This window comes from Mastacembelus armatus, chromosome 14 (assembly GCF_900324485.2).
Source record: "Mastacembelus armatus chromosome 14, fMasArm1.2, whole genome shotgun sequence".
Lineage (NCBI taxonomy): Eukaryota > Metazoa > Chordata > Actinopteri > Synbranchiformes > Mastacembelidae > Mastacembelus > Mastacembelus armatus.
The window spans coordinates 9,208,777-9,228,115 of record NC_046646.1 but is presented as its reverse complement, the minus strand read 5'-3'; the positions used below and the strand labels follow the sequence as shown (position 1 = coordinate 9,228,115).

The 19,339-nt window shown below is 39.3% G+C and overlaps 1 protein-coding gene across 12 annotated transcripts in view; it reads right to left on the bottom strand.

Annotated features, from left to right (window-relative positions):
* LOC113143332 (RNA-binding protein Musashi homolog 2-like) overlaps positions 1 to 19,339 on the bottom strand; it is a 208,585-nt gene that overhangs the window by 26,275 nt on the left and 162,971 nt on the right. For all 12 annotated transcript variants that reach the window (XM_026328889.2, XM_026328893.2, XM_026328894.2 and 9 more), the window contains exon 10: positions 14,428 to 14,502. In XM_026328889.2, coding sequence (XP_026184674.1) covers positions 14,428 to 14,502 — 75 coding nt within the window. The remainder of the gene's footprint in view (positions 1 to 14,427; positions 14,503 to 19,339) is intronic.

Genomic DNA, 19,339 nt, shown 5'->3' with positions numbered 1-19,339 from the left:
AAGTTTCTTTACACAATAGCTTGTTTTGGGAAAGAGGCCGGTGAATTTCAGCCTGCAGGTACAGACAATGGTGATGGCAGACAGATGGAGTGAGGCAGATGAACACAGAAGGACAGGGGCCACATCAGTAGACGAGTAAGACAAAGGGGAAAAAAGGACAAAAAGAATGAGAAACTGAGAGAAATAAGGCCAAGACAGGTGTCCAATTCATTCTCATGGGATTCAGTGAATATCTCCCGAAGTGAAACTATAAAAAGTAAGAACAGGTAAAAGACAATAGCCATATCTACTGTACAGTAGTCCTATCATTCCACATCTCCAAAATGAATGCAAATGGCAACATTGGAAAATAGTTCTTATGAATGGAAAAATAATCTCAATCGCTTGTACCCAGTAAATCACAAAAAATTATGCAGTTAAAACACACCCATAAAACTGGTGCATCAACTAACAATTTTCATTATTAGGTAATAAAGAGATAACCACATATATATAAAACCAGATATAGATGCTATAAAAACTAAGTAAAGCATTTATTTTGAATTGTGTCGATTGTATTGATAAATCATACTTTTTAACTTTGTACAGTAGTCTCTGTACAGTGCTACATCATATTTTAGGAAATTATTATTATATTTTTCTTGTAATACACATGAAAACTGCATAATATCTTATAAAATGTCACAATAAAAATATGTAAAAATACTTTTACTTTATTTCAAAGTAATAGTAACCAAAAGTGCAGTCAAGTGCAGTAACCAGCTTTGCTTCTACTGTAAACATATACTGTATATTTTAATTGAAACAGCCACAGCCAAAATTTACTTAGATGGACTATTGATATGTTGTGATAATTTTAGAAACAAAGTTTAGCCAAGTTTATTTAAACATTTTTTTTTAAAAAATTTCACTCATTATTTTTATTTCATTGTAAACCAGGTTCCTCTCTGAGAAAAATAAAAGAAATCATACAGAAGGCGTCTGGTTTTTCCTGTATCTGTCTCTGTCACTGTGTCACAGCGAGAAAGACAAGGCAGCGGAAATAAGTCTGTTGATAAGTCACAGTAGAGGCAATGAAGCACACTGCCACCTTCTCACAGGAGGAGGGAGGCATTCTGTCAGAGATGGAAATGGAGTCAGTTCACATTCTGCTTCATCAATAACCTTTCATAATATATTGGGAAGGATATTGAGACAAATAAACAAAACAAAAGAATAAAATATATCAAAGTTACAAAAGAGACAGCCACCTAGCAAGACATCTTTTCATCTCTCGACTGACAAGTGTCCCATTGTTGTCATCCTTCAGCGCTACTTTGTTGTTGTTGAAAGCATCTCTAGGTTGTTGTTATCAAAGGCATAAATCACAGAGATGGTGAGAGCCAGGTGGCTTTCATATGAACTGCTGCACACATGCTCATGTCTCACCTCTCCTCTGATCAGTGGAGACCTACAGCACACACAGAGATTCCCCCTCACATAAAATACACTGGTGTCTGGGAGTAAGCCAGTGAGAGAGAGAGGGAGAGAGAGTGAGAGAGGAAGGGCATTTACATGCACACCAGTAATTCAATTATAACCAGACTAATGCAATACACATATTATTGCAACTCTCATGCAAACACCTTAAACAAGTTATCTTACTCACATTAAGGTCCTAATTACAGTAACCATAACTTGATTAACAGAGCTGGGTTTCTTGTCAATCATTCAAATGAATTATGCTGTGTGTATGTCTGGTTTCTTCCTCTGTTTGGATTCTCTGCACACACCACAAAGGTCACACGGAGAACAGGAAGCCAAGTAGGGTGTTTGAAACAGAAAGCCTAGACTGGAAAGACTAAGACTACACTAAATTCAACAGGCTAATGGCATATAACAACCTTTTAACAACAAGCACTTTCACAAAGATGCTTTGTAAATCCATCCATACCAACTTTGAATCTTTTTCTCTATTAGCTTTTGGTATTTCAACATTATACAAGTGATTTAAACTTGGGATGCTGTTATCTTACATGTCACATTAATTTAACTACATCCTTAAAGTGGCATGCCATCAATTTCACACACCAGGCTCTGTGAAAAGAGTTAAATAATATTTTTTGTGACTTTAAATGGTTTGCTCAAAACGCATAAAGCAACTCCAGTGATGTCATTAAAGGTTATTTCAACTTGAGCTTGGAGACTAATGGAAATTTCTCACACTGGGGTGAGCTAATGAAATACACTGTCAAGTTACATCATAGGAATTGTAAGATCCAGTGTTTTTTGAAGCTTGACTCATAATAGGACTAAAATCAGGATATCCCAGGTCTATGCTGCATCAATTTTGATTCCATGGAAGTGCAAAGCTAAATCACTGGAGTACACCTTTAATCAGAATAATTGTTTGTGCATATATAGTGCCATGTGAACAGACTGTAAGTCAGAATAATACTAAAAAAAAAAATCTAAGCTTTCGCTTGTGCTACCTACATTGACAGCACAGGGCTAACAACATCAAGCTCTCCAACTTCTTTACAATCTGTTGAGAATACAAGAACAGTCCATTTTTGGTTTCTCACTGATAGGATCATACAGTATGTCTTCACTATGTGTACCATTGATGTGTGTGTCTCTTTGTTTAAGCCATGACTATTTTTGCCAAAGGTAAAGGTTTCTGTATCTAATGAAAGTATTTGGCACACTGATCTTTTGCCATTAAGACTCTGTGGCTTCTAAATGGGGAGAGAAAAAGTCAATTACAGAAGTGGAGTGAGCCCAGAGCTTAGGAAAGCCTGGCTTTATGGCAATAACTGCACACGCATCTTATACCTTCAAGCGCAATGATGAGGCCAGGAAAGAGATATGTTTGGCAAAATTTCAAATGGGTAACCTTTCAGAAACACAAAGAACCAAAATCCATCAGGTTGCAGGAAAAATGCTCAGGCCCTTTATAGGAGATAATCATGTACTGAGGTTGAAGAGAAATGTATAAATTGCAGTTTATTCTGAAATGATACTACACAATGATATCCATCTGTTTGCTCACGGGGGAGAGAGGTCTCGTGAAGCCCCATACCACTGAGATGGTAAACATATAATGTGATCAGCATGCGTGAAGGTCAGAGGGGAGGTGATGCTGAGCTACAGAGCAGCTTCACCGGAGCTACTATGGACTGAGTGATTTTCTCAAGGACACTTTAGCTTCTCTTCTGACAAGGGGGCTCGACCCAGAGCCCTTCAACTGAAAAGCGATCTTCATACTTATTCTGTTGTCTGTCAAATGTAGCAAACTAAATTGCAGATTGCCAGCTCCTCCATAATGCATACTGGATAACCTTACCCCTCAATGAATAATCAGTCATTAATTATTATATATTAGAATGAATATAAATACTTTTTATGTTTTATTACTATGCTACTCCCAGTATCCTCAATCTCGAAATACCTCCAGCCTTTAAAACTGCAAACCCTGCACACATGCGCTACAGCTGACTGTGATGTTGTGAGGTGCTATAGTGAGCTCAGGAAAAGCTCACTGTCTTCCACTTCACTTCTCAGTGATAAGAGCGCCGTTCTCTTGTACCCGAATTGCACGGCAACATCAAAAAGGACAAACTAGGGTCTTTATTGAAGTGTGGCCACATTTTCAAAATCTTTTTTCTAGCCCTTTCAATGCACTTTGGTAAAAAGAAAACTGGCCCCATGCTGCAGAACTGATTTAAACATATTCTGCCTCCATGCAAGCCTCAATATTAATAGAATTGTTGTAGTCAAGCCTTAGAAAAAAATGTGATAAGAGAAAACATTTAAATCATTTTTGTGATTCTGAGACAGTGAAACTAGTTTGTGAATGGGACAGTGTCATGGTTCTCAGCCTCGACACCAAAGCGGTTTGTGATAGTGGCTTAAATAGAGAAGAGACAGGGAGGACACAGATGTCTGACCTTGCAGTGGTGCTTATGTAATGGTCTGCTTCAGTGCATTTAACTGCAGTGCTCCTTTCCAACCTGGGATCAGTAAAGGCAACATGTCTCTGCAGTGCAATCTCTTCTGACATCAGCTCTGACACTCAAGAGACTATGAAAAGGTCCTGTGAGCTCTGAGTGAATCAGTTGTTATGGCCCTGTCTGTGTGGTCCCCTTGGAGCCAATCATACTAATTAAAGTAGACTACTTAAGCCTCCTCTCATTAGTGTCCAAGTAAACAGCCTTAATTTTTTATGCATTTTAATGCCCATCTCCCAGTTCTGAGGGAGGTAGTGAAGGCGACAGATGAATGATGAAGGAGGGTAATTTCAGGTTTTCTCACATGAAAGTGAGTGCATTAAGTGTTCAAGTTAAATACGTGCTTGCAGATCAGTGCTGAGTTGAAAATGCAGATGATGTGTTCACAGTGAAAAAAACGTAGGAACGTTAGTTATAATAACACAAGAAGAAGAAGAAGAAGCGTGCTGTATTGTAGATGCTTTCCCATTGTTTATTCATGATTTAAGAGCCAAAAACTAACAGATGTATTATATTTTAACTCCATGTGCTGCAGCAACACATTCTAGCACTGCTCTAGATTCATGGGGCAAGTAGGGTAAAATGTGGAATGACCCAAAAATAGTACTGCAAAATAAATTAGCTTCCACTTGATTACTAGCGCTGTAAACAATGTTTCAACAAAGAATACCAGCATGTAGAAATCTGTGCCATGATTATGAATATATGCAAACATGTACAGCAGCTTCAAGAGGTATTCACACTCCTTAAATGGGTACAACTGGTATCAATCTACACTCACTTACCCATAATGGCAAAGTGAAAACACATTTTTAGAATTTTTGCAAATAATTTATTAGAAATCAAAAACTTGAATCTCTCATTTATAAAAGTATTCAGGCCTTTTGCTGTGGGACTCCAAATTGTGGTCAGGTGCATGCTGTTTGCTTTAATTATCCTTGAGCTGTGTCTAGACCGTGATTGGCGTCCAGCTGTGGCAAACTGAATTGATTGGACATGGTTTAGAAGTGCACACCTGTGTATATGAAGCCCCATGATTCACACTGCATGTCAGGACAAAAACAAAGGCACTAAGTCTGTGAGAACTTACTGTAGACTTCCGATAAAATGGAGGTGAGGGATAGATGTGGACAACATTAAAACAATAAAATAAAGTAAAGCTCTAAGCTGCAATTAAGCTGCAATTGCTGACAAAGAAGCTTTGGTCAACAGAGGTCTGTAAATAAAGGGCTGTTTATTTCTGTAAATTAGACAGTTAGTTTTTGGTTCTGATTTGTAAGAAACTTAAAATCTAAAAGCGAATTACTGATTGTAGATTGGTTGGTAAATATGGCATTTTTTTCTATTTATTAATGAATCTATCTAGTCTAATCAAATATCTAAATGTGCAAAAATGTGACGGGGCCTGTGTATGTTTGCATGTGTTTATACACTAGGGAAAGAGTGGATGAGAGCAACTGGAGAGCTATTAGCACAGTCAGCAGGAGGGAGGGATGGAGGGACAGGGAGAAAGGAGGGGGCAGCTGGATAGAGACTAGCAAGTACCCGACTCTCTGGGCCTGGAGCTCTCGAACAGTGGGTGGCATCAAAACAACAGGCAGTAGAGACAGAGCATGTCTCGCAGACACACATATTGTACTCCTCTGACTACTTCCATGTCTGTGCTGCTTTTCTGTTCTCCTGCTGGTCTCCAGCAGTGTCCAAAGGTGGCAGACATATACAAGGCAGGGCAGCTCAAGTTTCATTTCTAAGACCAGCAGCTCAACAGTCAAGGCATAATGAGCTTTAGTGTTGCCACTCTGCCTCTTACAGCAGCTCATCTTCTCCACCACAGGAACCTAGACTGTAGGTCTCCATGGCAGACTGTTTGCCAGCTTCAGTGCGTGAGGATGTGTTTGCTGTCCCAGGGTGAGTTAAGAACTGGACAAAAAAGGTGAGCCTCCTCTTCCACTTTCAGGAAATAGCCAGCCCTTCAGCATTTCCTGAGTCAGAAGGCAGTAACTGGTATTGTAGAAATAGGTGCTCATACACCCGTGGAGGAACATGTACACATGCACGTGACCTCACTTGTGTGCATGTGAGCCTGCAGACTAGTACACCATGCATCTACATGGAAATAGAAGTAAAACCTTAGCACAAAACAATAATAATCAAAACACAGCCCTGTAACACGGTGAGGACCATGGAGAGGGGTGCTGCTTCACCTGTTGAATCCATCCAGTGCTTCGATTCCATGTCCAAAACACATACAGTAGAGTGGTAGCTTATAGTGTCTGCCTCTGACAGCAAAGCACATAAAACAGATTTGTGTGCAGTTAATGGAGAACAAAGCTGATTTGGGAGCGGGCTAGCTCTATGACTGCACATACTGAAGTAGACAGGGCGTGACATACAGTGCTGTCCACTGACGTCAGTGCAGCACACTCACTGCTGTCACTGGGAACAGAGTCATGGCCCGGGGAGCTCAGAGACTCTCCATGTGTGATTGTGTGTGTCTGTATGTGTGTGTGAGAGAGAGAGAGAGAGAGAGACAGAGAGAGAGTGCAGTCAGCATTGCTGTGGAGACAATGAGTCAGAAAGGCTGAGAGGCCTGTGGTAAAGCCCCTCTACCTCTTTTGCCTTTATAGCCATCCTTGAAGAGTCTTTGATTGTGCCAATTTTATGCCCATGTGTATTTTCAGTGTAAAAAGTGTGTGAGCAAAGGATGCATTGTGCATGGCCATTCAAGCGTATCACAAGGGTCCTCGTCAGGCCCTATTTTAAGGGTTGCAACTCATGGAGTGGCCCGGCCTCCACAGAGCCATTGGGCTAATGATGAGTCTTGGCAATTAAAGCCGATCTGTGAGTCAGTGTGGCATCAGGAGGGCCATCTGCTTCCAGCCCTGTAGCACTCACTCTGGCCTGTGGGACCACTTGCTGGGGTCACAGCTCATACAGCTTGTAGAGAGATGGTCACAGGACCTTAGGAACAATCTACTGTGTACCTCTAGCTCAACTGAAACCTGTACAACCAATAGCACTGCTGTTTACGCCACCACCTTGTCTCTTGTGTGCCATACAAAAAGTGGGATCTGTCTTATGGAGGACAATGTTGCATGCACAGGTAAGTTTCTCATAAGCCTCAGGCCAATGATTTTTTCCACCTGCTCCAGCAGTAGACGTACTGTATACTGACATGGGAAAATACAAGATATCTGAATACCTGAGGGAGCTGTAGATATGCTGATAATGACTGTACTCAGTGTCCCAAACTACATCATTATCTACACAAGAGGTAATGAACTAAAGCCAGAAAGAAGAGAGTTACAGTGGACAGAAAGTTTGAACAGGCATCTTCCACACTTTTAATAAGCCGGATACTACACTTGGTGTTCCCCCAATAGTAAATGGAGCTTCTAAAAGCTGTAATCTGGCTGGTAAACATACTTTTTGACAGTGTGATAAACTTACAGAAAAGAGAGAGCTTTCACTATAAAAAGTTACATTCAAGTTTACATTAACACCATATGTAAATTCTTTCTCATGTTCATTTTAGCTCTACATCAGATATTTGTCCACTTGTTTGTGTGTCCTGACTAAATTTCAAGTAAGGAAAAATAAAAAAACATGAAGCAAATCTTGGCTCTTGGCTTCAGAACTATGGACTTGACTTTTACCTTTTGAATAAGATTGCAAAATATATTGTATATTGCACACATATGTAGCTTTGAATCATACTAAGACACACACCATCTTCCACATCCGTCCATTTTCACCAGACACAACTACAGCAGCAAATGACCATCATATCGTCTCTATCACGGGCCATCAATCTCGCTCTCGCTTTGTCCAAAGGTCTACATAGTCAACATATTTCCATCTCTTGACAGCAGACACTTTCTGATCTCTAGAAGGCTAACTGATGTTTCAGGTCAATGGGCTGCTGTGACCTCTGGTACATTTATCGTATGCCCAGTCGGTTCTGCCCTGGTTTATAGGGTCATGCAGTCCTCAGGAACAGTCACCATTATCGCACTTGCACAGGTCAGCAGCTCTGTTTCCCTATATGCCGCCTGCTGAGAGGACAGCTGCTCCTTGTACCTTTGAAGTCTTCACCAACAGGAAACGAGGGTCAAAAGCTCAGCAGCCTTCTTTTCACTGTCACAGCTGTATGGATCAACATTGAAGTCTGTTATATATAGCCTGACATAGACCTTGTTTCCGGCTTACATCCTCAAGAACTGAGGGACCCAGACTTTACTATATAACTTAACTATATAACTACAAAAATAATACATACACCATGCATTTCAGTGATAATCACTTTCTGTTAAGTGAGTAGGGGTTAAGTAACTTCACTCCCCTTTACAGAGATCTAACTCCATGCTGATTTAAGGCTTCTCAAATGTCACTTTTTATCACTTAAGTATGATGTTCTGTTCTGTCTCAAGCATGGCTGCCTGTTGGAGTTGGAGATACACAGGGATGGAGACGCAGTGCTATCCCACACGTCATATCTGCCGGGGAAACAGATCTCACAGAGACGAAGCTTGTGACAAGAAAAGGATATGGCATCCAGACAAGAAAAACAGATGGACAAACCAATCCACCAAATACAACAAACCAATCCAAACACTATGTGCATACACACACGTACGTACACACAAACACTGGCTAGTGTAATGTGTTGTGAGAATGACACACAAGGCACAGTATTTTCTTAGAAACAGCCTGGAGCTCTTTAGTGTTAAGCTAACTGGTAACCCAAAATTACCCACCCTTCTGTCCTCATTGCACCCTTGCTGCACTTACTGCTGCCCTCTCCCTTCTTTAATCATCCTTTCCCTCCGTTCTTTTACTACTTAAGAGGCTGACTCACTCGACCTGAATTGCTGTTTGTCTGTCATGACATCTGGAGTAGCTGGATGACTGAGTGTTATGTCTTTCTTTCACTCAGTCTGTGTCTCTCTCCTGATGGGACCCCACTAACATCTTCATCCGTGGTTTTTCAGTGTAGCATAATGACCTCCTAGTAGCAGTCCTAATGGAGCCATAATGGTCATTTATGCCAGGGGAGGCTCTGAGGGCACGGCTGCGGAGGCAGCGAGTCGCACAAGAAGACAGCAGAGTGGAGAGAAGCTCCTGGTTAAGCCCCTTCAGCTCCTGAATCTCAGTCTTTGTATGAATATGGCGAATATGTGTGTTTTGTGTGTGTGTGTGTGTGTGTGTGTGTGTGTGTGTGTGTGTGTGTGTGTGTGTGTGTTCAACTGTGCATTCATGTGCGTGTAATGAAAAGAACTGATACAAGACTGGTTAACAATAGAAAGTACAATATGAATGTATGAGGGGTGTATCCCAGCTTTTGATGTTCACTTCTCCAGCTTATTCACTTGCATTATGCACACATGCAGACACCATTTTCTTTTTTTAATTACATTTTCCTCATACAGACATGCTTCTTATTCATACATCATTCATACACACAATAGACTATACCACCATTCTTAAATCTCTTCATATTTCTTCCTCTATATCTGCTGCCACCCCTGGCAGAAACTACACTGAGCATAAACTACTGTGAATAAGCTTGAGTTGCACTTACTGCTAAAAACAATTTTCCAGCTAAGTCTAGCTATTTGCATTTTAATGTGCAGAGTAAACACAGGGATATTTCACTATATACAGTCTTAGCTTGTGTTCATCTCAGACAAGTAAGACAACTGTTCCATGTACAGTAAGACTGGGATCAAACAGGATACTTCTTTGAATGTGGCTTTTCGTGTCTTAATCATATTAGGTCCTCTAGACTAGACACTCCAGGATTTGAATGCAGCACGTCTTGGGATATTCCCCTGGGTGCTCCAAGTTGAATTATACAATAGCACATTTATCAGCTAGCTAATGCTAATTAGACTGTTGCATAGAAACAAGAATAATGTACAGTAATGTTCCTTATGCCCTGTCTGCTTTCTCTGTTTCTAGTCACACTCACAGCTGCATGTTGGGTTTAAGTAAGAGCAAAATAGCATCCTATCTAATCCATTAGGCATCTAAATATAAAATATAAAGCAAGAAATCTCATCATCCAACTGTGGGTCCTTGGGTATTCATGCATTTAGTAACCTCTACGCAGGTAGAATAAAAAAAAAAAAAAAAAAAAACACGATGAAAATGCAGGTAAGAGTGAGATGAACGTAGCTTCTTTCTAGGTGGCAAAATCTGTCACTAAACTCTTTCTCTAAATAAAATTCAAGAAAAAATTTTATAAAATGCAACTGTGATCAGCTAAAACAAGACAGATCAATTCCTCACTCCTACTACCAGCAAAACTTAGAATTTTCTTCTTTTCTAAAAGTCTATGCCATTCAGCCGTTCTTTACTGCAGCATCTAGGGAATGGTGCGGCTTTTAATGTCTGATAGACTCAACATGAGGTCCTTTTTGTACCTCATTTTAATTCAAAGATACTTTCAATTTTAGTGTGCTCTTTGTAGCCTGATAAATGTTAGCTCTGAAGTCTGATAATTTAAGTCGAGTTCTGTAATGCTGATGTCTGTTGCATTTTCATACTTTGATTCCTGCCACAGCTGCAGTATAAAGAGCAGCTGTTATTTCGTTCAGAGAGAGATAGTAGAGGCGCACAAGCATATATTTGATTGAAGAATGCAGCCTCGTCAGGTTAAAACAATCTAATGTCACATAAACACGTTGTTATGTGGTGTACCGTGCACTTATTCTATAAATGACTGTAGATTCGGTGGTTGAAAATAAACTGAAGCTACTTGACTGACATGTCAACTACCTACCTTAGCCTGTTGTAAGTGATACTGATAACAAACATTCCCAGACATCCCTCCAAGCTCTCTGACAGTGTCACAGAGGATACCTGCCAATGTTGTCATTGCACTATAAGAGCATATTTATTAATGTATCCCATTGATGATAGCAACAAGATAGCACTAAAGTGCCAACTGTTTAATGCTTAGTGCAAACAAACATAGCTTCTCTCTTAGATCTAGTTGGGAATGTAATCTGGGGAAATTCTTTAATAAAGCAGATCACAGTGAGTTCTGTAATATTCAACGTTATAGGTAAGTTACAGAAATACTGCCATTTTAAAAATTAACAAAATTCCAGGTGTTACTCCTGGAAACAAGGGTGTGTGCATTAATACTGTTTTCTTTTGTAAGTACATGAGACAACAGTAGTACAACTCAAATCTGATAGGCAGTAACAACCTCAGCATATGTCCAGGGCTTTTAAACTGAAACTCACATATCACACATCACATTTGCATACATCGCAGCCCCCTCAGCAATATTTGACACTGGAAATACCACTGCTTGCCATCAAAGCCTTCTATGTGCATTAGCACAATCTGAGTAAATGTATTATTTTTTGTCACAATGGGATCTGACAGTGATGACTGCCATAAGTCATTGTGTACCATTGTGTTATAAGCCTCTCCAAAGAGCCTTAACACCAACAGTAAACAAATCAATGTAAATCTCAGAAAAATAAGCTATGTAGACAGAGTAAACAACTAAGTCGCTGGAGTCACTATCACGAAGAAAAGCTCTGATGAATTTTAAAAAAAAAAAAAGACTTGCTGCCTTTGGGATGTTGCTAATCATTTGTTACACCTACTCACCATTTGTAATTCTGAGGTAGAAGACATTATTGTCTTCTTGATTGTCACTACACCTGCAGCATGCAGCATCATCTTTGAAATTCAGTTCCAGCTTTAGTTTAAGCATAATGCTGAAACGAGGCTGCAAGGAGGTAAACAGCCTGTGATTACAGGAATGCTTATTAAATACGGCTTGGAATCTAAAAAGAGCAAAAATCAGAGGTGTCTTTATCAAACACTTCTTCAAAATCCTCTTTCTGTTATCAGCATGAATGCATTCTGACAAGGCCAAACAAGGGACAAACATGAAATTTAATGAAAAGATTAATTCCATGCTCTTGTGGAAATCCAAATTTCTTTCTTAGAAGTGCCAACTAATCTTAAGCTTTCCATCCCTTAGAAGTAATTCAGAAAAATATGTAAGGTCCTTATGATACTGAACACGCAGGTAATTTTCTAATCCTTACGTACTGTTCCGCAATTAAAGGTACCTTTTGGGATTTTTCTATTTAATGTTTCTTATCAACTTGGATGGTATGCAGGGTAGATGCATTTTCTACCTCAAAAACAATTGTGAAACTTTTAAAAAAAGATATTTTTTACTTTTTAAATGTTGCATATGTGTTTGCCCCTGCAGCCTTGTTTCTGTCTTTACTGGCACATTATTACTCCAGCAACAGTATTACTGCTCTCTGCAGTCAGCAGATGTCTCATACAGCGGAGCTATCATATGTTAGCACTAACTCTAGATGCAAACAATACCACAGGCAGACTTGTTAACACACTTCTACAATCCCATAAGTCAAAAATTCAACAGCCTTCATATTATGAAATACACAAAAGTAATATATGTAACTATATATATTTCTACAGATATCTATGCTAGAGATCACAGACATCTGTGTCGAAGTTTGCTTTTTGTGGCTATGATCCATGTTCGCTTGCATGGACACATTTTCGACAAACAGAAGATAGTCTGACTTATGATCAGTAATACGCCAAAGTCTCTAGTGCATTACTAAGCAAGTAAGAATGACGTGAGTTATGATGAAATTGTTTAGTAAGCAGCAGACAGAAATACACTGTATGTGAATGATATCAAATGTGAGTTCTGAAAGTTGAAAAAAAAAAGACAACTCAGGTTTCATATATTTCACATCTCTTTTGGTTTCTGTGTTCTACACTTGAACTCTACAAGGATGCCAGCTTTGGTTTCTCTTTTTCAGTGTACATCTTACTGAGTTTTTGTACTTAATTCAGTGTTTCATCACTGATCAATGTTTTATCACTGTTTTATCTTGACAATTGAGCAATTGCCTAACCACTTTTTTCTGTTAACAGTGGGCCCCTGAGGTTTACTGGGTATAAAAAAGCCTTGAAATGCTGCCCACAATTTAAACCTCTCGGATCCAGCCTGCCTGGTACTAGCTCCATTTATTTATGGGAGTGTTTCAGAGAGGTTGTACAGTGAGAAAAAACCTCTGATCTTAAATTGAGGATGCTTCCCACATCTTTGTAAGGAAGGACACTAGTCAATATTTGGCCTGAGGTTATTTAATTTGGACAAGGAGTTTGATTCATACATTAAAAATTCCAATTACCCTGTCAAGAGTGAGGGAGCCCAGAGGAGGCTGTTTTAATCATACAGCTTTATCAAACTCTTTAAATTGAGTTTAACATGGACAGGATCATACATTCTGCCTCAGGGAAGGTGATATTCCTTAATTTGTAAACATTTTAAAAATCTATGTTTAACTGGAGTTATACAAAAAAATACTTAGCATTCCTTTCCCTTTTCACTCTTTGTGTAGAGCCAAGTTTCTAAATGTTCTAGGACGATCTTACAGCATGAAGGATTGATAAATACTAATTATCGCTGTAAATGTCATTGATCCATGCCACACACAAAAATCATTGCTGGTCTTGTGATTCAATCAGTTGTCAAAATAAACATGTTATTTATATATACACATATGTATGTGTGTTTGTGTGTGTGTAACAGATTAATTCCCACATTTGTATGCTTCTCATGTTCACCCGCACTGATGAATAGGTGTTGATCCTTTCTGTTGTGGCCAAATATAAATCCAGCAAATGTCTGATCTGCAGGTGGCCACAACTGGACCTGCTGTCTTACTACTCCTGAATCTATTTCACAAAGATATTACAGAGACCCGAGCTGCTGTGAGATATTTCCCATTCCATCTTATCAGTGGAAGGAATGATGTCTGGCCCGGCAAACAAAGTATGTGTAAAGTCCCTAAATAAAGCATGAAATTGACGGGATGCCTGTCTAAGTGAGGCACCACAGAGCCACAGGCTCTCTTGCAGCACACAGGTACAGCTGCTCACCGCCACACTGCACGCCTTCCATTTGGACTCCCATTAAAGTGTCCGGCACTCTGAGTCAACACTTTTAATGCAGAAAATGACTTCATTCATTTTCCATTATAAGAACCACATTTTAAAATCTGCCTACACAAAGCTGTACTTATTTTTCCGCTTCTTCACAGACGAATTTGCATATATTGGGCCAGAGACGACGAAGAACTTTTCCCATTTTAGACGTTCGGTCATGGCAGTGTTCAAGTATGGGATAAAAAGGGGTAAGCAATTTACTTCACCATACGTCAGCTTTCAAAAGCTGGTTTAGAAAGCTAGACACATAACATACTTATAAGCCTGAAAATGATCCTGTGACTGACGTGTACAATGATGCGCTTTATTTGTGTATGTGCATGTAAGTGTGTTGGGGTTTGTGCATGTGTGATTTTTGCTGATTGTGGTTGTACACTGCAACACAGATATTTTCAGAAAGCCTTTAACTCACCAGGGAACTGGTAGCTGTAGCTTGGTGCGAATCCAGTGTATCCTCGGCCGTACGTTGCCACGATATTAGGGTAACCTTTGACAGAAAGAAATAACATTAAAAAGATAAGAACTAGTAATAATATAATATATGCATATATGTATATATATATATGTACACATGATACAAAAATTGTACACACACACACACATACAGAGACAAACACTAGCAAACATTAGGATAGGGATACTTATATATCCACTTTAAGAGGGAAACAATCCTTGAAAAGCTGGCTTTAAAACTCCTGGGGATCCAGACTGATCAAGTGTTCTCAATTTGTCAAGCAAATTCTAATTTTACTTAATACCCTTAAAAAATAAAACTGCAATAATCCGCATTAGATATAAATATGAGCCTGAAATAGTTAGGAGTAAGTATCACATTTTGAAATAATACCTTTAATATACAAAGTCTTGCATGTATTATGTGTAATCCTAGCTTGTCTTATTTGAAAAACTGCAACAAGGAAGAAGTGATTTATTTTTATGCTTGGAGCCTAATAAAGAGGTGGCATATGTTCATAGCTCCTGATGTTGGTGGTAGACTGTCAACTGAGAAACATTTGCTGTGTGTGCAGTCTGACAACAAACAGCAAACAAGATGACAAACTGTCTCAATTACTTTAACCCCTAATCTTGATCATGCTGCTCTTGCTCCTTGTCCTACAGGACTTTGTTTTAGGGGTGCTGCTGTACTGTGAGATATCAGCAATTTATTTAGTGAGTAAAATGTTTTAGAACTTACAAGAATAAAGGCCAGGCTATAAAAACAGGGCCCGCACTGGAAAAAGAAAATTCTTTCAAGAAAAGCAGACCTGGTGATTTATATTGTGTGTGGCATAGCTGCTAATATTATACACACTCTGGCTTTAAACTAAGCACGTTACCCAACCTGGCTCAGTAAACCGTGTTATTTATTTTCACACATTTAAGGTACATCACCAAGAGTGTAAACACACTTAACTGACAGAAATTGTACCAGTTCCATCTTCATGCATTCTTGGGACAAATGAATGGTTAATAGCTAGAAACCCAGAGCATTGATAAGCTCCTAGACAAAGACCACTGCTCTTGGCTCTTAACTGTCTGATTCATTGCCATTATTTATTCAGCCATAAGTTCTCAGGCGTTTTTATAGCTTGGTGTAACACTTTACAGCAGGAAAAGACGTTGGCGTCTGTTTATTTTCTGTGCGTCCTCAGTATAGCAGAAAGGTTCTTGTGTTAATATGGCTAAATGTGGTCTGTTAAAAAAAAGTGCCAAGGGCAAGGAAAAGATAGCTGCTCCTTTATTTGCACCTCCAGCGTAGCGTTCTCTTGGGTTTAGCTCTGTTTTTTTTCTGCTGGTTTGACTAGTGATTAACTTGTTATCTGCAGTAGTTATCTCGAGTTACTAGGGCAACCGATGCTCCATGGGAATCACAAGCATGTGCTAAATGTGTTTAACCAATCAGACTGCATACAACTACTTCAGTCTGTGGGAGGTCAGCATGAAGAGACAGTTTTGAACACCACGCTTTTGTCTATGTATAGTATTACTCTTTCACTATTATGTTTTGAACAATTTTCACGTTTTAAATTTTCACCAACTCTTTGAGTCGTTGAGTTTCATCTGATATTTTATCTCTTAAAACGAATCAGTAGATTTTAGATTATATAACTGAGTGCATATGAATAAATCATTTACATTTATACCTAGTAATATCAACAGTTTGGTAAGACATCATATTGTACTTGTTGCAGACATTCAATCATCCCACCAATATCAGAAAATCTGGATTAGTGTTAGTAAGTGTTCATTTTGTCCAGAATTAAGGTGATCCACAGCCAAGGAATTAATAAATATGCTGAAGCAAATGTAATCAGAAAGTGTCATCTATAAACCAAAGTCAAACTCTTTTCGAGGGTACAGGCTTGTTGAGAAGTTGTACAGTCCCTGGGTGGATAGAGAGCCCCAAAGAGGACCTGGCGTCATTAGAAAAATTTAAGAGTAGCAGATGTATTGTTCATCTGCTGTCATGATTCTTATTACAACCGCAGACCCACCAGTTAATTAGCTGGACAGTTTTCAGACAGAAGCAGCTGTGGGCAACATATTGAGAAATGGGGTGTGAGGGAGCAGGCAGATAGCAAGTGGAATACAGACAAAACAAGAAATTTGAGAAGAGTGGGTGGGTGAGAAAGTGGGTCTGTGTGTGAGTCAGTGAGAATTTGAGCACCATCAAAGGTAATATAAACATAATTAACCCTCTAATTATGGTATATGCCTCAGTCTTTATCGGTTTTCCTAAAGCTATTATCACCTTAAACCATAAGTCTGGACTAAATTATCTAATAAGAGGAAGTCCTTTAGGCCAGGAATGAATCACAGTATCCAACCTTGATAGTTCTTTCTTCATTGTGTGTAAGCTGCACCTCAGAAACTGACCTCAGAAACCTCTTTCAGGGTGCTGTGTCCACACTTCCTGTTAACTATGTACCGGAGTGATAAACTGGCTACAGTCACATTAACATCTGAACATCTAGACTGTAAATCTTGGGCAACAAATTCTTATAGTCACCACAGACTAATTGAGCTTACCGTAAATACAGCTAAATAACAACTTCCCAGCACAATGGCTATACTTTGACACATTGTTCTGGAGCAAGTACAAAGCTAGACATTTACATATTTTGTCTAGAGATTACGCCATATACACATCAATGTTTGTTTCAACAGAGTGAATATGTCAAAACATATTTTGCATCCATGCATAAGTGCGTGGTTGGGTATGTGCGCGAGTCTATGTAGGCTGAGTGCGTGCATATGTGTGTGTGTATGACTGTGAGCATGTGTGTAGATTGTCTGTTCTGTATGCCTCAGAGCTTGTGCCAGCTGGAATCAGAGGGGTTGACCTTGGTCATAAATATCTAATCAGTGTTTGCTGTCCATGAAGAAGTTCAATTTATTCCTGACCCAATGGGAAAATGCCTCTCCCAGACACTTTCTCGCAGACAAAAAGAAATGCAACTCGGAGAGGCGGTGAGGGGTCTGGCAGGGATGAAACAGGACAGAGGCTACATCAGAAAAAATAAAAATCCTCATCAGCTGCTGATGAGAAGTCATCACCAGGAAGCTACAGATGGATAGCTTTCACAAAACCCCTCACTGTTTGTTTGGCCTGAAAACAACTGTGATATGACACAATGAAAAGCTATCACGAACCGCAAAACATAGGATATTATGTGTTTGATACTGTCTTGCTTTTAAACAGAATAAATGACAAACTGAAATTGCTGGCTTAGATACTGCAGCTCCGCATATTCTCTTATTTTAATGTTTTCTGAAATGGCAAAAGCATTTTCCTAGTTTATATGAAGACTACAAATGACAAAACTGCAGCCAGATGTGTACACCTAAAGAGAGATGTATAGAGAGGAATATGAAAGTCTGGGGAAGTGGATTAAGATACATGTTAAGTTAAGCTACTATCTCATGAAATTCATACTATGTGCATATCTACAAATACTGTGAAATAAGATAGTGGGTGGAAAGAAAAAAAGACAGAGGAAGAAGGAAAGAACCTGCCATCTTTCCTGCCATTTCACTAAATGCGGCTTGCCATTGTGTCTGACTTGGTGGCAGCCTCTCAGTGCTCTTATTTGCCTTATTAATATGCAAGCTAATGTACCTATTTTATGGCTCAACAGTTCTGATTCACTTTAAAATCAATTATCCATCTGCTACACCCATACCTCACCCAGGCTCAAATGTGTATTAATTTCAGCAAACATACATCGGGCACCACACAATAAAGATAAATGCCTCGATTAGAGGCAGTAAACAAAGGAGCTAGGGATGGCTTTAATGAGATTTGGCACAAAAGGAGCTTACACTTTCTTAAATAATGAGCCTAGGGTCCCTTTTTCCAAATGCAAATTATATAAAGGAATGTTTCACTGTCCTTGTTCCAATTTCATTTAGATAAGAGTGTCTCCAAACAAGTTGGCTGTTAATATTCTCACATGAGCACATCACTGCCTTTCTGCCTGCCGTCTCCCAATGGAGGGAAAGAGTGCTCTCCTCTTCGCAGACACATTAGTCTGTAATAAGTTCTGAAAAGTTCACTGTGCTTGTTAAATACTTCTAACAGATGAGATGGAAGTGGGAACGACTTAGATAGAGCTGACAGAAGCACTCGGCCAGTCGTATCAAAACTTTTACCACAAACAACTGTATAATCAGCCTCGTGAAAAGGTCAAGTCGGCAATAAGCCTGACGGTTTATCCAACTTTATATAAATAGATGGAGAAATGAATAGATATATGTACAGAGTTTTGGATAGATAAGTATTACATGGAGATTGTACAGAGAGATTGATAAATAGATATTGTTTATTGGCCCTTTTACAACACCCCGTTTGCTAGTTATATCCACTGGTTTCTGTCCATTTTTTAAAACAAAATACAGGAACAAGCAACATACTGCTATAACTTATCAACTCTCAAAGCTGCTTTAAACATTACCGTACCTGGTACAGATGAAAATATATGACTGTGGCTCCATGTGCACCTGCTACAAGGGGGAGGCGAAGGGGCTACTTGCACAGCAAAATGAGTCTCTTACAATCAGCTGCATGTCTCTTTTGCTTTTGAAGGAAAAAATAAATATTTTATGTGGGGGCAAATCCATTTGGTTGGGTCGCACATATAAATTATATACATATATGAGAATGACAGACAGGCAGACAAAGACAGCGGGTGGGTAGGGAGGCAGGGTGGGTGAGAGTGCAATAGTGTTAAATAAAAAGGCCCATAGGCATGGGCTGGATGGTAATGAAGAGGGGTGGGCCAGCAGCTGAGGTCCCTGTAGATGAGATCTCTCCCTGACATGTG